Consider the following 19,415-nt stretch of genomic DNA (forward strand, 5'->3'; position numbering starts at 1 on the left):
TAAGAGAACAGTATCTGCATAAAAGCAGATACCACTCAAAGAGTTCAGAACCATTAACGCAGAGGAACTTCCATGAGAGTGAAATAAATATAGCATAAGTTTTTAGTATATTACTGAACAAATACATTAGTTAGCTACCTGGTCCCAATGCTTCAGTGAAAGTGTAGAGAGGGGTGTAGCATTAGCAAATTCTAGGTTTGCAAAATGCCAGTCAAGTATTTGCCTGTCTCTTGAAGACAGATAGACATCACTGGAAAAAAAATACAATACAAAAGACATTTAAGTTTGCCAGAGCAGAATGCAAATGCACTGTTTTTGAAAATGTGTTTCAGTCCCTTCTTAGAGGAGAAATTTTTTAAAAATGACAAAAAACAGCAAAATCACATTTTCAAAGAAGGACTCATATATAACACGCTAAATGAAGCTAGAAACAACTTCAGAAATAAAGACTGTTAAATAAATCATGTCTTAAGTAGCATAAATACAGAAGACTAAAAAACTAGTATAGTCATACAGAGCAACGTACATCCTTATAATCTGCCACAGTATGCCAAAATAAGCAGAGTAGGTATGTTATCATTGACAGGGATTTCAAATCTGAAAGGCTTCTTGAGATCAGGCACTGGTTACAGCAAGGATTACTGCTGTAATACATCCTAAGAACCACCTTCTTTTGGCCTGAGTCACATGTACAGACTGGGTGATGAGATGCTGGAGAACAACCCTGCAGAGAGGGATCTGGGGGTTATGGTTGACAGCAAGCTGAATATGAGCCAGCAGCGTGCCCCAGCAGCCAGGAGGGCCAACCATATCCTGGGGTGCATCAAGCACGGCATTGCTAGTCGGTCGAGGGAAGTGATTGTCCCGCTCTACTCTGCGCTGGTGCAGCCTCACCTCGAGGTACTGTGTGCAGTTCTGGGCACCACAGTACAAAAAGGACATTAAACTGTTGGAGAGTGTCCAGAGGAGTACTACTAAGATGGTGAAGGGCCTAGAGGGGAAGACTTTATGAGAAGCAGCTGAGATCACTTGGCCTGTTTAGCCTGGAAAACAGGAGGCTGAGGGGAGACCTCATCATGGTCTACAGGGGATTGGAGGGGCAGGCGCCAATATTTTCTCTTTAGTGACCAGTGATAGGACCCAAGGGAATGGTGTCAAGCTGCAACAGGGGAGGTTCAGGCTGGGTATCAGGAAAAGATTCTTCACTGAGAGGGTTGTCATGCACTGAAACAGGCTCCCCAGGCACCTAGCCTGTCGGAGTTTAAGCATTTGGACTGTGCTCTTAGTCATATGGTCTGAATTTCTGGGTAGACCTGTGTGGTGCCAGGAGCTGGACTCAATGATCCTTGTAGGTCCTTTCCAACTCGAGATATTCTATGATTCTGACTTCTACAACCAAGAAAGACAAGTTCTAAAACTGAGGGAACTCATACTTCATGTTTGTGCGAGGTACCATGATTAAAAGAAAAACATGGCTTTTTTTTTTTTAAATATACTATGAAGTAAAACAAACAAAAAACCTTCCTGCTTTCCTAAGTATTCATTTTTATAGTTCATATCTTTACCTTGGTGGATTGGCTTCAAGTTCTTGTAGCTTCTCCTCCAGCTTTCCTTGTGTTTCTGACAATTCATCATACTCCTAAATAGGATTAAAAGCTAACATTAAAATCAGTTCATATTCAAAAGGACTTAGAGACATCATGTAGCATCAAACCGGATTAATTATAAGAGACGTAAGTGGAAGACTGATGGGCTTCGGTGGAATCTAAATCAAGTCCTTTATTTTTTCAACATTTAATCCACCTATTTTGCCTTTCTGCTGTTCACTTATGCAGAAACTTACGTTGCAATGCAGAAAAAAGTAGTGTTTAAATTCCTGAAATTTTTAGCATGCTCACATCTGAAGAACATGAAGATCCATAATAGTTCCAGAATTTTCAGTGTTCTTAGAGTACTGCGAGCTCTTTCATACTACACAATATTATTTCTATTCTTATTTCTCTATTAAAAAACTATAGTTAATATTAAATGTAGAGTTTTCCAAGGCAGATGTAAACTTACAAAAAGCAAAGACATGATCTAGTTCAATTTTCCTCTAGAATTCCATCAAACAAACAAACCTACAATAGAATTGTATAAAATCATTTTCTTTCGGCATTGGGATTACATGCCAAGGTTTTGGTTGCAAGGGGCTGCAGGGGTGGCCTCTGTGAGAAGAGTTCCACAAGGTGCTGCATGTTAAAGAGACAGAGTCCAGCCAGCTCCAAAAGGGACCTGCCACTGGCCACAGCTGAGCCACTAGCTGTGTCTCAGAGAGAATATTTACAAGAGGAAATAATTGCTGCACAACAGCATCTGGAAAAGAAGAATGAGAAGTGGAGAAACAGACCTGCAGACACCAAGGTCAGTGAAGGAGGGCAGAAGGTGCTCCAGGTGCCACAGCAGAAATTTCCCTGCAGCCTGTGGAGAGGACCATGGTGGAGCAGGTTGTCCACCTGCAACCCAATGGAGCAGACTACCAGGCCAGATCTGCAGCCTATGGAGAGGAGTCCAGGCAGAGCTGGGGAAGAAGTGGAGTGCAGGGAATGTGTTTTTACTTCTCACTGCCCTACTCTGTTATCAATTAGCAATGAATTAATCCTCCCTGACACTGTTTTACTCATCACAGCAACTGTTGAGCAATCTCCCTGTCTTAATCTCATCCATCATATTTGAGAAGTCATGGCAGTCTGGTGAAGTTCCCACTGACTGGAAGAGGGGAACCATAACCCCCATTTTTTAAAATGGGACAAAAAGAAGAGACCTGCAGAACTACAGGCCAGTCTCACCGCTGTGCCTGACAAGATCTTGGGGCAGATCATCCTGGAAACTATGCTCAGGCACATGGAAAAGAAGGAGGTGATTGGTGACAGCCAACGTGGCTTCACTAAGGGCAGATCATGCCTGACAAATCTGGTGGCCTTCTTTGAAGGGGTTACAGCCTTGGTGGATAGGGGAAGATCACCTGACATCATCTACCTGGACATATGTAAAACATTTGACACTGTCCTGCACAACACACTCATCTCCAAATTGGAGAGATGTGGATTTGATGGATGGACCAATCAGTGGGTAAGGAATCGGCTGGATGGTCACACTCAAGGAGATGCAGTCAACACCTCAGTGTCCAAGTGGAGATAAGTAACAAGTGATACTCCCCAGGGGGTCAGTACCAGGACCGGTGATGTTTAACATCTTTGTTGGTGACATGGACAGTGAAACTGAGTACACCCTCAGCAAGCTTGCTGATGACACCAAGCTGTGTTGTGCGGTTGACATGCTGGAGGGAAGGGATGCCATCAGAGGGGCCTGGACAGGCCTGAGAGGTTGGCCTGTGCAAACCTCATAAAGTTCAACAAGGCCAAGTGCAAGGTCCTGCATCTGGGTAAGGGCAACCTTAACCATAAAACCAGGCTGGGAAGACAATGGATTGAGAACAGTCCTGATGAAAAGGACCTGGGGGTGTTGGTGGACAAAGAAGCTCAACATGAGCCAGACGTGTGCTTGCAGCCCAGAAAGCCAACCATATCCCTTCCAACTCAGGATATTCTATGACTCTGATTCTATGATTAAATGTCGCATGTACATCGTCCTTTACCTTGCAAAGCGCAGTCAGATCTCTGTGTTTACTTTTCACAAGGAACTCTGCTGTAATATCCCGAGGTGGCTTCACTTCTGATGCTTCCTTATACTGCTGATGGAGTTCTTTAATCTTCTCTTTTAAATTCACCATCTTTTTAAGGTGTAGTAGGAAAAGGGAAAAAGAAAATAAGGAGAGTAGGTAGATTTCATATGAGTTACCGTGTAAAATGGATATTCATCTCAAAGTATGCCATTATACCAGAGATTTCCAGATGTTACCTATATGCAATTCTACCTCCACAAAGCCAAAATAGATACAACCAGCCTCAAAATAACATGCTTAAACCCAACATCACTGACTTCTAACAAAACACCTTGCAAATGAAAAATAAGATCAGCTGTCCTCAGACATCTTTCATTTGAGAAACTTCTGCGGAGAAGATCCTACCTACTACAACCAAAAACATTCTAAGTTGGACTCCAGAGATGGCCTAAACAGTGTTTCTACACTACAAATCACAGGTTTGATTATCCTCTCCTCCAAGCACTTAACTTTCAAAGTGTTTTCACAGTTATTCCCACCGGTAAGCAAAGTAAACATTTTAAAATACTATTCCCTCTGCCCCCCCCTCCAAGAGCCTTAGTCATTATCAACATCTCTAATGGAAGCTATGACACAACACTGTTTGATCATGTCTGTCACCTCCCTTTCTTTTCCCAGATTGACATTTTAGTCTTCTGCTCAAACACGTGCTCTACTTTACATATGGGGACAAAATCCTCTCAAACAGAGAAAACTACTGAACTTTTACATTAGTTCTCTACTTAAATGAATTCCTTTAAAAGATTTTTTTGCAGTACTTATTGTCCTTTTATGTAAAAAGTTAGGTACTTTCCCTAATTATTTCTGAAAGGGAAGAGAAAAAATTTTGAAGGTTAGAAATGCAGCGTGAATTTAAAAAGTTTTTGGTGCTCCTTTGTCATAACAGTGCTTCCTGGCAGGCCTTAAATGAACAGATATTTTTAAGAACAGCATTAATAGCATCTGTTTTTTATTGTTTGTGTTTGTTTTGGAACATTTTGCCACCATTAGAGGAAGATAGAGCTAGCTTCCTGTTCTAATCATCATCACTGAACAAAACCTGACCTTGTTAAGAAGATCTTTCAATTCCTCCTGTGTTTTCACAATTTTTTTCCAGTGTTCAATCTGCTCATCCTTCACATGTTTCTCCTGCAATCTATAATAGGCAAAAAGTAAGAGTCAGCTCAGTATAAAATCCTAGCAGTATTAAGAAAACTCATTATTATAAACTCAATGGTGTAATGCGTACAAGCATATAGGATATTTTAAGTAAATACTAGTACAGGAACTAGAAAATTCATAAAACTTTCTGTAAATAAATGATACTTGACTGGCTAAAAGACAAGCCTTAAGTTGCCTGATGTTATTAAAAAGCATATTATAAATGCCATTACCTTTTAGTTGGAGTATCACAGAATCACAGAATTGTAGGGGTTGGAAGGGACCTCAAGAGATCATTGGGTCCACCCCCCCCCGCCAGAGCAGGGGTTCCCTAGAGCACGTTGCCCAGGTAGGCATCCAGACAGGCCTTGAATATCTCCAGAGGAGGAGACTCCACAACCTCCCTGGGCAGCCTGTTCCAGTGCTCCGTCAGCCTCACTGTGAAGAAGTTCTTCCACATGTTGGTGCGGAACTTCCTGTGCTCCATTTTTTGCCCATTGCCCCTTGTCCTGTCCCCACAAAGCACTGAAAAGAGGTTGGCCAAATCCCTCCATCTCCCACACTTCAGATATTTGTAAACATTAATAAGATCCCCTCTCAGTCTTCTTTCCTCAAGGCTGAACAGACCCAGGTCTCTCAGTCTTTCCTCACAGGGAAGAGGCTCCAGGCCTAGTAAGTATGTAGTAAGTACACCAATGCATATTAAGTCAATTATCTACTATCAGTTACTGTAGTAGTGACTGTCAGGAAGCTTTCTAACAAAATGTTTGCTATTTTAAACAAGAAACATGTAAACAAGAACATAGAAGCAGCCAAACAGCTAGTAGCATCACAGTTATTTCATATTTCTTTTGGATAATCCCCCGTAAAATAGGAAATTCTACTGTGAAGAACAAAGTCACTTACTGTATGACAACCTCCAGAGCCTGACCTAGGGAGACAGGCTTATTATTGAGAACATTAAAATCCAGCTGATGACTGAGATAGGAGGTGGCTTCCAACAGACGATTGAATTCTTGCTCCACCATTTCATCTTTCTCTTTTGGAACCTAGAAGTCAAAGAAGAAAGTTTGTTTGATAACCTATTCACAAGTAAGGAGAGAAAATATAGGTCACAAAAGCTCTCAGCCTGTCTCAGACAGGACACTGGAGTAGCAGAGAACATTTTAACAGAAACCACAGCAATAATATATTACTTTCTCTAGTGCAGTCTAAATTCACACCACCTCATACCTAAAATTCAAAATGTTACCATTCCTCAAATCAGGGGAATGAGCAAGGCTGGGTGCAGATACCTTTTTTCTGGGCACCACTGTACGAACGTATGACTTGCCCTTAACTAGGGTGAACCTTCAAGAATGTAACAAAAAAGTGGCTCAGACCAGCACTTATAAAAATAAATTTAATACACTTAGCTCTCCCAGATGGTCAGACACCGAGGTCTGTACAACATAAAAGCACTTTGCCAGGATGTCTGACCAAAGAGCTACAAGAAGAGCTGGCAAATGATGACCATAACCAACTTCTCTTCTATAATGAAATCAAACCAATGTATGGACACACAAAGATTTTCTTATTGGAAGGTGAGTTCAGCAACAGTCCCTTTCATAACATCCTTACTGGATAAAGAGGTATAGGGCAACTCTCCTGAAAAGAGACTGAAACTTAAAATTAGAGCCCCAGTTTCAAGAAACTGATGGTAATTGTGACGATCATTTAAAGCTCCATCTTCCAAGTTTGAGCTTAAGTATCTCTTTTAACAACACATGCCATCTGTGAGGAATGAGGAATCACTGCCCAAGCATGCAGAGATAGCATGACAAAAAACAGAAATGAGCCAGTCAAAACTGAGATGTTAAGCAAAAGAGCTCAGACATAGCAGCAGCAAAAACAAAAAAGTATCAAGGATTACAAAGACCTACTGCTGAACCTAGTAGGAATCTTGTGGTAATGGACATGGAGAAGACTGAAGTATTCAATTTCTCTGTCTCAGTCATCATGAGCAAAGTTCTGCTCCCAGGACTTCAAAGTCTCTCTTCCTAGCAGCAGAGTGTGTGAAGGGAGATCAATAGTAGGGAAAAAACAAATTAGGGACAACTTAGGCGAGCCAGATGTATACAAGTTCATGGAGCCAGACATTACAGAGGACAGAAATAAAGCTAATTAAGATTGTGAATCCCAGTTCAAGAATGCTATTTCTGAACTGTTGCATGCATTCAACCAGCTGGCAGTGATTAGTCATTTCTTTATAATTCAAGAGATACGTAGAACAGCCAGAATGGACTTATTTCAGGGAAAAACAGTAGCAGCAGCAACAAAAGCGCAGAAACAGCCAACAAATGCAGCAGCTTGTGCAGAACGGGGCCCACAGTTGAATACATATCTCTGTGGCGGTTTCAGGTATGGTGGTAACATGGTGCAGACCCTTCCACCCATAAGTGTTAGAGGAGCTATGCCTGATAGGGTGAAGACTTCATCACAGACAGAGCTTCAGATGGCAGATGCAGCCCTCCAGGTCCCTGAGTGCAGGGAATGCCTGGGGCCTCTCTCTGAGGCAAGGAAAGATAGTCCTGTCCCGCAGAAGATGTGCCATTTTGGTGAAGCTATGCTGTCAAGCAGAAAGATTAACCAGAGGAAGAAAGCAGGCTGCACAGTATTCAGGGAAAAAGAAATATAAGTAAACAGGATCTTCTCTGTTACTGCTTGAAAAGCCTGTGACCCCAACTGCATGAAAGACCCTGACAGTGTTGTGCCCATTGTTGAAGTAAGCATAAACTCTGAAGATGAAGGATGGAAACTGGTGACTTTTGGCACCAAATGGAAGACACCTGTGCCACCTAAGGGCTTAGATGTACAAAACAGGTTCACCACCACCAACACTGAGAAGCCAAATGTGCCTACAAACAATGAAACTGGTCCACCCAACTCTAAGCCACACGGGGCCATCAGATATAAACAGTGAGTCATCTGAATGTGAGATAGAGGCACCCAGTAGTTAATCCTGGAAACCATTTCCAGGCACACAAAGAACAAGAAAGATACCAGGAGTAGTCAAACATGGATCCACCAAGGGGAGGTCATGCCTGACCAACTTGATAAACTTCTACAATGAAATGACTAACCTGATAGGTGAAAGGAAAGCAGAGGTTAGTCTCTACCCGCACTTCAGGTCTCCTATAATATCCTCATAGACAAGCTGTTGATCCATGGGATGGATGGGCAGACATGGATGTGAGTTAAAAACTGGCTGAATGGCTAGGCCTAGAGTGTTGTGATCAGTGGCTCAAAGTCTAGTTGTAGGCCAGTAACTAGTGGGTCCAGTTATGTTCAATTGTCATTAATGACAGGGCAGAGCATACATACCTTCAGCAAGTTTGCAGATGATACAAAACTGAGAAGAGTGGCTGATACACCGTAGAGTCATGCTGCCATCCAGAAGGTCCTTGACAGGCTGGAAAAATGGGCTAATAGGAACCTCACAAAGTTCAACAAGGAAAAGTAGAAAGCCCTGCACTTGGGGATGAACAACCCCAGGTACAAGGACATGCTTGGGGCTGCTGAGCAGGAAAGCAGCTTGACAGAAAAGAACATAGGGGTTCCTGGTGAACACCAATTTGAACGTGAGCCAGCAATAGAAAGAAGGCTATCTGTATATAACAACCTGGGCTGCACTAGCCAAAGCATTGCTAGCAGGTCAAGGGAAGTTAAGCCGTATTCAGCACTGAATACAGTGAATATTGATAGTGAATGAACACAGGCCACACCTGGAGGTAGTATGTCCTGTTCTGGACCTCCCAGTACAAGAAAGACACGGAGATACTGGACAGAGGCCAGTGAATGGCTACAAAGATGATTAAGGGACTAGAGAATCTATCCTAGGGCTACAAAGATGGTGAAGGGCCTAGAGGGGAAGACGTATGAGGAACAGCTGAGGTCACTTGGCCTGTTCAGCTTGGAAAAGAGGAGGCTGAGGGGAGACCTCATCACAGTCTACAGCTTCCTCACGAGGGGGAGTGGAGGGGCAAGTGCTGATCTATTCTCTTTGGTGACCTGCAATAGAACCTGAGGGAATGAAGTCAAGCTGTGACAGTGCAGTTTCAGTTTGGATATCAGGAAAAGGCACTTCACCCAGAGGGTGGTCACACAATTGAACAGGCTCCCCAGGGACGTAGTCACAGCACCAAGCCTGTCAGTTTCAGAAGCATTTGGACTATGATCTCTGACATATGGTCTGAATGTTTGTGCAGACCTGTGCAGAGCCAGACATTGGACCCGATGATCCTTGTGGGTCCCTTCCAACTTGGGACATTCTATGATTCCTATGAGGATAGGCAGGAAAGGCGGAGAGAGCTGGAACTGTTCAGCCTAGCGAAGAAAAGGCTCGGGGAGATCCTATCGATGTCTATAAATACCATAAAGGAAGGTGCAAGGAGGACAGAGCCAAGCTCTTTTCAGTGGTGACCAGTGCCAGGATAAGAGGCAATGGGCACAAACCGGAGCACAAGAGTTTGTCTGAACACTTCCATACTGTGCAGGTGATAGAACACCATATAACATTGCCCAGAGAGGTTGTAGAGCCTCCATCCTTGGAGATGTTCAAAAGTCTGGACATGGTTCTGGTCAAGTGGCTCTAAGTGGTCCTGCCTGAGCAGAAGGGTTGGACCAGATAACCTCTAGAGGTTCACTCTAACCTAAACAATTCTGTGATTCTGTGAAAAGGTAGAGGCCGAGCACAGCAGACAACTGTTTCAAGGAAGAGAGAGACAGACAACTGCATAAGGAAAAAAAGTAATTGGACTGGGAGGGAGAAACAAACAGGAGTTTGGTTTCCACAAAATCTCTGAAATCTCAAAGTTAAAAACTCACCTGAAAAAACAGCTTTTAGAAAAACAAGTGCAGATATGCTAAAATACTACTACAGTGCCTCAAGAGGGCACATGCTTTCATTACTACCTCCCCCTCTTCCTGGAAGCTATCTCATGCTTGATCAGCAGGCAGAAAACAAATACATTTGAGATACTATTTCTTTTTAAGAGATTTATGAAAATAGTGTCAGACTTACAGCTTGTCCATTTGCTTCATAAAGTGGGCATTTTTGTTTGATCTTAGCCAATTCCATATTCACTTGTTTGCTGACTACAGCCATAGGATTTCCTCCTGGAAAACATTTTGTACAGTTAGAGTACTTCTGAAAAGTCTGTCTGCAATTAAATAAAAAAAATCACATTATAAACTATTTTAAAATGAAAAAACACCTGCCCACCAACACTTAAGGGACAATTGTAAAAATGTTGATTATAAAAGTGGGTGGCAGCAACCTTAGCAAGATCAAGAGTTTATAGCTATAAGCATGTTTTCAAAACGTCCAGAGTGTTTAAAGAACATAGGAAAGTTTCTGCAATTGCACAGTAAATTCAGGAGCTTTATGAGTCTGCTGACATGTAACATTAAGAATTCAGTCCCTAAAAACATAGTGGAGCATCAGCAAGCAACACTAGTAAATACGATGTATGAAGATGAACCATGCACACCAACTCTACCTGGAAGATGTGTAAATAAAAATATTAGAAAATCTAAGAGATTCCATGCAGAAACACAAGGAAGGCAGAAATCACTAAGCATCAAAGTCTGTAAATATGGCAGAGGATAGGGAAAGCACTGACACAAATAGGAAATGGCATACAGGGGAGAGGAAGTGACATGGATTTACATTACAAAGCAAACCTTTGGGAAAAGCTTTGCAATGTTCTCTGATTCTGCCAACTGACCAATCTGGAACGTTAGTTCAACCCACAGGGAATTTAAGCCACACTAATACCTTCTTGTCATTAGAGATGCAACCGGACAAGCAAAACAATGTTTTGAAGTAGGTTCAATAAGTTCAAGTGTTTCAAATTCAATTACCTAGAAGGTACTTGGTGAACTAAAAAAATCATTTTTCCACAGTTTACTTGCTAAAGAAAACTAACAAAAACAAAAAATATCCCACAACTTCAGTCTTTTGCCTTCCTGAATTTTAACTTTTTCAGTAGTCATCCCTCCTTTCCAGATTCAGAAACATGAAGGATGCCCTTCAAACTATCTGCTATCTCCGTCAGTACAGCAAGATATGATTCAAGTTCAGGACTAAGGATAGATTCTTTTGGGAAGGAAACACTCATGATTAATTAAATATAAAAATATTAGTCTTTCACCAGGAAACCTTAAATCTGTTTTACCATGAGTGTGCAAATTCAATACTCTGGAAAAAGTTTCTGTATGCAATTTAATACAGACTTAACTACAAAACAGATAGGTTACCTAGCGATTCAGTCCTTGGACCTCAGCTCAGAGGCCAGTGGCAGCTGAGTACAGCAGCTTTAGAAATACTTGTCCATTAAGTGCAGTGTACCCAGTGGAGATACCATCTTATAGGAACTAGGCAAAGGAACAGACACACAAAAGGACAGCAAGCCAAGGAAAGAGGAAAGAATTCCACTAAGCACGAGCAAACCAAATAAAATGCTTTTACAACAGTTTAATGATGTAACAAACACCTGCACAACTTCAGTGACCAATCAAACCTAGGCCACCAAATAAAAATCCCAACTTCTGGCGTGAGCTCACATTTATTACGAAAAATCACTGATGAAAAATGCTAACTGCCAAAGAGGTCAAACAAGAACATCTAGTTCTGGTGTTAAGAAACAATTATTTTGGCTAGTAATTGAAACAACCTAAGACTTCAGATTTGTAGCATCTTGACCTGCAGATTTCCTCTGCACCCCCCTGGTTACTTTGAAAAACTCACCAAGTCCTGTTACCACCATTGCTCCCAGATCTGCTACATAGTTCCCTTTGCGAAAGGTAGCGACTCTTCCTCCTACTCGGTCCTTTTGAAAAGCACAATATTTTAAAACCCTGGTAACACATTTAGCAAATTCAGCTTAAGTCGTCACAAGCTTCTACAGAACATGCACTAAACATTCTCACAGCCAAAGGTTCAATAAACATTTTTTTAAAAGAAGCTCTTTAAATGAATACTTGATCTCAATTAATTTGCCTGAGTTAACGGATAAAATGCTGAAGTTGCATTAAAAAAGTTAAGAGAAGTCTACACTGACTTGTACAGCTAGACTTCCTGTGATTCTAAGAAAAATCCTTCATTGCCAGCCAATGGATAGATTAAGTTATGTACTACAGTGTCTTCCTCCACTCCCTACCACAAATCCCAATAGCTACCCTAGAAATGATTCAAGTGTGCCCGACAACTAAATTTAAGGGTTAGGAACACCATCTGACAATTTTTCATATTTATTTTCTGCCAAAGAGCCAGCTATAAATCAAGACAACAACCACAAATCAACAGACCATTTTAGAAACAGGGAAAAAAAGGGTTTTATTCTTGGCACATTGACTAAAGAATGACACTTCTCTTCCTACCACAGTAAACTTAGAAAGAAAAAGCAAAAAAGGCCTTCTTTTCCTATGCTCAGTCCAGCTTGTAGGATGTTATCTGACAAAAATCAATTAACTAGGAGCAAATATCCCATATAGCTACTAATTCAGATGATACTGTAAATTCTGATTTTTTGTAATAAAGTCAGAAATTCAGAAGCATGTAAACATTACTGGTAGTCTGAAAGTTACAGAAAATGAGTGGACACAAGGAAGTTACCCTAAATCATTGAAATCATAATGCATGAAAACACCAAACACCCTTAAAAAGAGCAAAAAACTCAAAAACATGTTGAGTTTCTCTAAAATATCCTTCTGCCAAATTTATGTACTGGTCATAAAAAGCGTCATCAGATGCACAAAACAAAACCCAAATTACAGCATGGATTCCTATCTTCCATCTTAAGAAAGAAAACACAAAACCACGATGCATTCAGGTGTGCAAGAGAGACCTAAACAATTAGATTATCGTGTTCTCCTTTGCTCTAGTGGTATGCAACCTGGGAAGCACATAGCCTGCAGCTCTTGCTACCTGTGAATAAGAGCAGTAGCTAGCAAAACAAAGAAAAGTCTGACACATTACTCCAATAGAAACAACCTCACACAATCTGTGCTAGAAGTGTCCCAAGCAAACATATTAACAAAATGAAGTCAGGAAGTAAACTAAGATAAATTCCAAAGTAATTAGTCTATGGTTTCAATTATTTAAAATTAGTATTAATCTGTTTCTAGCTGATTAGATATGAAAAAAATTAAGTCAACGAGATTCTACTTACAGCTACTTATAAAAGATGTTATTATTGAAAGAATAATCAGCCAGTTCATACATCAGGCAAATCTAGCTCTATACAATTTCACAACTTACGTTAAGCACACAGTAATAAACAAGGAAAGAATGAATGAATGATTAATTGAACAGTGCAACAAATAACCCCACCTAACTACATAATGCAATTCCAAAAAATGATTGTATTTTATGGGCAAGTTCTTGAAATACAGACTTGTATTCTACTTTCCAATGAAAAAAATCAGTTCTTAATCACCAAAGGAAGAAGATTCCAGATATTACTGGTGGTAAGCATATGGCACTAGCACCTGACTATACAGTTCTCTCCTGACAAAGCATTAGACAACTCCTAATGAGAACATATATTCTTGTTCTCTAGTGAGACAAGTTTAGTACTCCCATACCTTCCACCTGGCTGCAAGAAATGAGTTTACCCATCTTTGGCCATGCTGCTGGAATACTAAGTCTTATGGTAGCGCCAAATGCAGTTACTGCTTAAATTTCATTATAAAAGTAAAATAGCACAGATATTGATACCCTGGCTTCCAGAACTGTGACATCCATCCCGAAACTCTGCAACTGGCGAGCTGCTGCCAACCCCGAGACTCCAGAACCAATAATGATCACCTTTCCAGTCTTCTTGGCTAAAGAAAGGAAAAAAATAAGTCATAGGCTATATATGTGCATCACTACAGCGTAAGCAGTGAAGTTCAAGTTGTGTCTAAGAGACATCAGGAATGAAAAGCAGCTTTCTTCTCATTGGCAATTCAGGCAGTAAAAGCTTTTTAACAAACTGATTAGCCACAGAAATAAAATCGAGGTAAACATGTAAGTAATATGTAACAGTAAAATACTTCAAAAATGTTCTTGTACCTGTTTCATTAGAAAAGTACAAGAGAAATTGGTCAGTAGCGCATCTATGATGAGAAAGAAAACAGAAGGAAAAAAACTATTTGAAGAATCTGATTCTTATTAATTTCTGTGGTACAAAGTATCACAGCTTTATTTCCTCCTGACCCAGAAGAACAAAACCTGGAAAGCTTTGGAGCTGGATAAAGATTTTCATCAGCATCTCTTATGCTACAGGAACACTTGAGCACAGTAAATCTAACTTATTTCAAGTTAGTTATCAATGAATGAATAAAACTTCATATAACTGTTAGTCTAGTTAATGTTAGACATTAGCTACTGTTAACATCTAAACTCCTTTTAATGCAGGTTAAGTTTACTTCATGGTCATTCTCCATCAGTCATTCATTTTGCACCTGTCAACTACCCTTCAACTTTCTTCAAACTTTATATGCAGAGACTGCTTTATAAAGAAGTAGAAATTGAAAACAAAAAAATCTACTTAAATCATTCAATATACAAACACATTAGAGAGAAAGACTCCTAGAAAAGTCTCCAGAGAAATAACAACCACCAGCAGCTACAAAAGCTCGTCTTCTAAGTCCTCACCTAAAAATAATAATTAAAAAGTTGAATTTTATAAATGAGGCTAATTTATTAGATATCTGTCATCAATAGAACAGAGCAAACATATCAGACCTGGGGTAAAGATGGCCCTACAGGAATATGCTTAGGCCAAGCAAGACCACTCTGACCTAAACTAACAGCTCTGAAAGACCCATGCTGACTATGCTAGCTGGGAGTTACTGCATTTTGTTCCTCATGAAGTTGGGGTTCGATTGTCCAAAGCATATCCAAAGGCCCCCCCCAGCTTTTTTGGAGGAGCTTACCTCCAAGGCAGGTAACAGTGAGCTGACAAAGTCGCTACATTACAAGCTTTAACTACCCCCTTTCCTTATGAAGAGGCCAGCTTAAGTTAAACCAATTTTCCAAAGTTTCCAAAGAAAACAATTCGCCTATGAAACTAGATGTTTTTTTTTTTAACATTACCAAAAAACTGCCATTATACGGTAACTGATTAGAAAAACACCAACTGTACAGACAATATGGAGTATCAAGAATGAACTGTGCTTTATACCACATGTGCAGATAACATAAAGCAGGTTTAATGTGTATTGCAGAGACCAATAGGTCCAGTTCAAACCTCAGGTGCTGAAACACATGACACCTGAATAGGAATGCTGAGTTTTGGTGTATCTAAGTAGTGCCGAAGTTTTTACAGTCTGTCCCAATATTACAGTAATTGTTCATGCACAGTAAGCATTTTTCATCAGCCACCTTTTCACTGGGTCTAAGGACAGCCAAGTTCAGAAATTGCTTATATGATGCTTGAATTTCACAAATAAGAGAATTAAGTACAATACGGTATTTCTATCTAGTTCTTCCAATGAGGGAATAGGGTAACTCACTAGACAGAATAGGATAACTCATTAGACAGTTAAACAGCCACAGAATTAACTACAGGAGGTTTGCTAAGATTTTTCCCTCTTAAAAGTTATCAACTTAACAACACATGGCTTCTCCATGCCAGAATGAAAACCATGAACATCACAGAAACACAGAATGTTAGGGACTGGAAGGAACCTTGAAAGATCATCTAGTTCAATCCCCCTGCCGGAGCAGGAACACCTAGATCAAGTCACACAGGAACGCGTCCAAGCGGATTTTGAATGTCTCCAGAGAAGGAGACTCTACAACCCCCCTGGGCAGCCTGTTCCAGTGAAGATCTAGACAATGAAGATCTAGCCAGATGTCTTGTAAGCCTTAATTACTGTCACAGCACCACAATCCTAAAAATAGACTAAAAGGTGCTCCAAAATTTGTCTTATCAGATTCCAGAATAATACAAGCAAAACTCCATCTAGACACAGCTTTCAAGTTCCTTACTTGGAAGGGGCTTCACTCTTTTGTAGATACCAAAGTTGATTAGTCCATGCCGCTCCAGATAGCTGTGTACTCTGTGAACTAGCACTGTATCACCTAAAAAATTTTAACATTTTAAAATTACTCTGTATGCTCAGCAGCACATAACTATTAAAAACATTCACAACCAAGTATGTCACAGCAGCAACCCAGCAAAATCACACTGAACACATCCATTTCTGCACCCCCAGCTGCTCTACTGAAGAATCCATATTCCTGACAGAAGACAGAGGTAAAAATTTTCTAGAAACCACGAATTGTTTTCCATGCTATACTGTAGTTTTGAATATTGTCTGGAAAACAGGCAGCACTGAATTCTTTTTAGTAATGCTGATAATTCACTATTTTGCAATACTTAACAGCGTATGTGCTTTCATTTCAGCATTACTTTCTTTTAATTACTTTTTTTTTTTTTATAGCTCTCCTCCATTCTTTTCCAGTTTATCAAAATCTTTTTTGAGAACGGTGGGAGGTCCTATATTTGCAAGCTGTAACTCCTTGCTCTTGTATTGTCTTTGCTTGTGGTCACACTGTTCAAGACTGATGCAACTTCTGAACGTCATCCAGAAAGCTTACAAACAAGAAACTCTCACAACATCAAACCACCATTAAGTTGTAACAAAATTTAAAAGCTGCATGTGAATTTACTTGCAAGAAGCTTCTGTAACGACCCATCTCTTATCAGCTTTTGTGAATTCTGCTATGGATATTTTTCTTTACTAAAGAACAAACTTTGAAACATTAGCACATTGCAGCATTTCATTTTGTAGCCAAACGCTTGCCAGGCATTCATTCCACACAAAGAAAAGGACCTATCTGAAGTCCTCTCTTGACTTTCAGCTGCTTTTTCCCAAATCTGAAAAACTGAAATGATATATAAAGTATAGTTTTGTCAGTGAAAAACTTGACTTACTATTATAAGGTGCTTCTAGTTGTTGGATAGTTGCCTCAAATGTCAACTGAATCTTTGGGTTATCCAACCAGAGCTGAAGCTGTTAAACAAATAGTAAGACACATTATTAAGCAACAAAATAAGTGTTTTCCATGTACACATTTGTAACCAAACACTTACAAGAGATGAAATGCTGTAACACGTCAAACCTTCTGTAGTGCTATCCAACATGCACCAATTACAAGGAACCTTGCCTTCCAGTGCTCTTTAATGTACAATACAATCCATTTTACTTACCTACACCATTTTAAACGGGTGTAAATACGTCAAGTTGGTAATCTCCTAATCACATGTAAAAGAAAACATATACCAAAAGAAAAAAAGCTCCAATATAAGAGCCAGAATGCTTCATAGAGCCTTCTCCTAGGGACATTGACAGGCTTAAGACATGGGCCTGTGCAAACCTCAAAGCTCAACAAGGCCAAGTGCAAGGTCCTGCATCTGGGTAAGGGCAACCTTAACCACGAACAGGTTGTGGTACAGAATAGGCCGAGCAGAAAATAGATTGAGAGCAGTCCTGATGAAAAGGACCTGGGGGTGTTGGTGGACAAAGAAGCTCAACATGAGCCAGACGTGTGCTTGCAGCCCAGAAAGCCAACCATATCCTGGGCTGCAACAAAAGAAGCATGACCAGCAGGGCGAGGGAGGGGATTCTTCCCCTCTGCTCTCATGAGACCCTACGTGGAATACTGCATTCAGCTCTGGGGCTCCCAACACAAGAAGGACATGGAGCTATTAGAATGAGTCCATAGGAGGACCACATAGATGATCAGAGGACTGGAGCACCTCTCACGTGAAGACAGGCTGAGGGAGTTGGGGTTGTTCAGTCTGGAGAAGATAAAGTTCTGGGGAGACCTTACAGCAGCCTTCCCTAAAGGGGATTGCAGGAAAACTGGGGAGGGACGACTCTTTGTCAAGGAGTGCAGTGATAGGACAAGGCATAATGGCTTTAAACAAAAACAGGGTAAGTTTAGATTAGATATCAAGAAGAAATTCTTCACTATGAGGGTGGTGGGGCACTGGAACGGGTTGCCCAGAGAAGCTGTGCATGCTCCCATCCCTGGAAGCATTCAAGGCCAGGCTGGATGGGGCTTTGATCAACCTGGTCTAGTGAAAGGTGTCCATGCCCAATGATCTTTGAGGTCCCTTCCAACCAAAACTGTTCTATGATTCCGTGATTCTTTCCACTTGCATGGCCAGTATTTTGTGTGATATTTTAATTGGGCTGGCAACATTAGCCAGCATCTGACTTTGCAGCATCTAATTTCACATTTTTGTAAAAGCTACAGAAGTAACTGACATCTAATTAAGTCTATTTATCTCAGACCTTTAATCATCCAATCCATCTTCACCAAAATAAGACAATACCATGGAATATATTGACCATGTACATACAGGGAACAGAATAGAACAGTTCAATTGGAAGGGACCTAATGAAGATCGTTGAGTCCAACTGCCAGACTGCTTCAGGGCTAACCAAAAGTTAAAACATACTCTTAAGGACACTACTGAATTTTAGATGACAGTTACACTTCAAAATGAAGCAGAAATAGAATTAGAGCTGCTAGTGCAGAATAAATGTCATTTCATGCTAGAAAGAGTAATAAAATTAGTCACAATTGTTTTCCCCAAGAACTACTCCATGACACTGAAAGCATATTTAGCTGTTCAGCATGTAACCCTAGGTCATACATAGCATATCCACACCTTTTTACATTCCAAAATTATTCTTTGGTTATTTCTCTACAATTACACTAGTGAACTTCTCAGCTCCTCACAGATAACACAAAATGGAGATTATACAAGCATAATGAAGAGGAAAGTTTCCATATAATTTGGGAGGCCAACTGTGGCAAATTTTATCTACAGCATATAACTTCTACTTATTCCCAAGTAATTTAATGATGTTCTTTTTGATCGTGGATCTATTTCATAGTACTACATACCAGAATTCTAAGATTTCATTCTCAACTGGAAGAGTTCAAAGACCATAATCCATATTTATAAATGTAAATCTCTATGTATGCATAGAATTACTTTCCCTTATCCATGTAACTTTACTTTCATTTAAAATTGATTTCAACTGTTACATTATCATCCAGTTACACATAAGAGACTTTAGCATTTTTTTGCAGCTGATCCTAATTTTACGACCTAAAATAACTTGGTATGTGCGACAAATGACCATCTCTTTTAAAAGTTCTAATTTTCAAAACTAAACCTTTATAAACACACTGACCAGTGCAAGCCCTAAAAGATTTCTAAAGGCATGATCTGTTTCAACCAACAGTAATTTAGCATGGGATTTCACAGCACGGGGGGAGGGGTGCTCCAGGGGATATAGAAGATCACATGAACTGGATCTCCTTTGCCCACTTTCTTATAGAATCCTTCAAAGAACTCAGGTGGATTGTAGAAGTATGACCTTCCTTTATAAGGCCTACCATTGGCATTCCAAACTATGTTTTCACTCACCAGGTCATTCACTCGATTCTACATTTGTTACCATTGGAAATATCAGACTCACTAGTCTAACTCCTTGG

The 19,415-nt window shown here is 40.3% G+C and overlaps 1 protein-coding gene across 2 annotated transcripts in view; it reads right to left on the minus strand.

The window, feature by feature from the left end:
• KDM1A (lysine demethylase 1A) overlaps positions 1-19,415 on the minus strand; it is a 51,161-nt gene that overhangs the window by 18,088 nt on the left and 13,658 nt on the right. For both annotated transcript variants that reach the window (XM_040535054.1, XM_040535055.1), the window contains 10 exons: positions 16,834-16,912; positions 15,885-15,977; positions 13,626-13,732; positions 11,655-11,736; positions 9,927-10,021; positions 5,771-5,913; positions 4,769-4,859; positions 3,638-3,772; positions 1,566-1,639; positions 139-250 (listed from right to left, as the gene is read on the minus strand). In XM_040535054.1, the coding sequence (XP_040390988.1) occupies positions 139-250; positions 1,566-1,639; positions 3,638-3,772; positions 4,769-4,859; positions 5,771-5,913; positions 9,927-10,021; positions 11,655-11,736; positions 13,626-13,732; positions 15,885-15,977; positions 16,834-16,912 (1,011 nt within the window). The remainder of the gene's footprint in view (positions 1-138; positions 251-1,565; positions 1,640-3,637; positions 3,773-4,768; positions 4,860-5,770; positions 5,914-9,926; positions 10,022-11,654; positions 11,737-13,625; positions 13,733-15,884; positions 15,978-16,833; positions 16,913-19,415) is intronic.

The sequence above is a fragment of the Cygnus olor genome, chromosome 23 (assembly GCF_009769625.2).
Source record: "Cygnus olor isolate bCygOlo1 chromosome 23, bCygOlo1.pri.v2, whole genome shotgun sequence".
NCBI lineage: Eukaryota > Metazoa > Chordata > Aves > Anseriformes > Anatidae > Cygnus > Cygnus olor.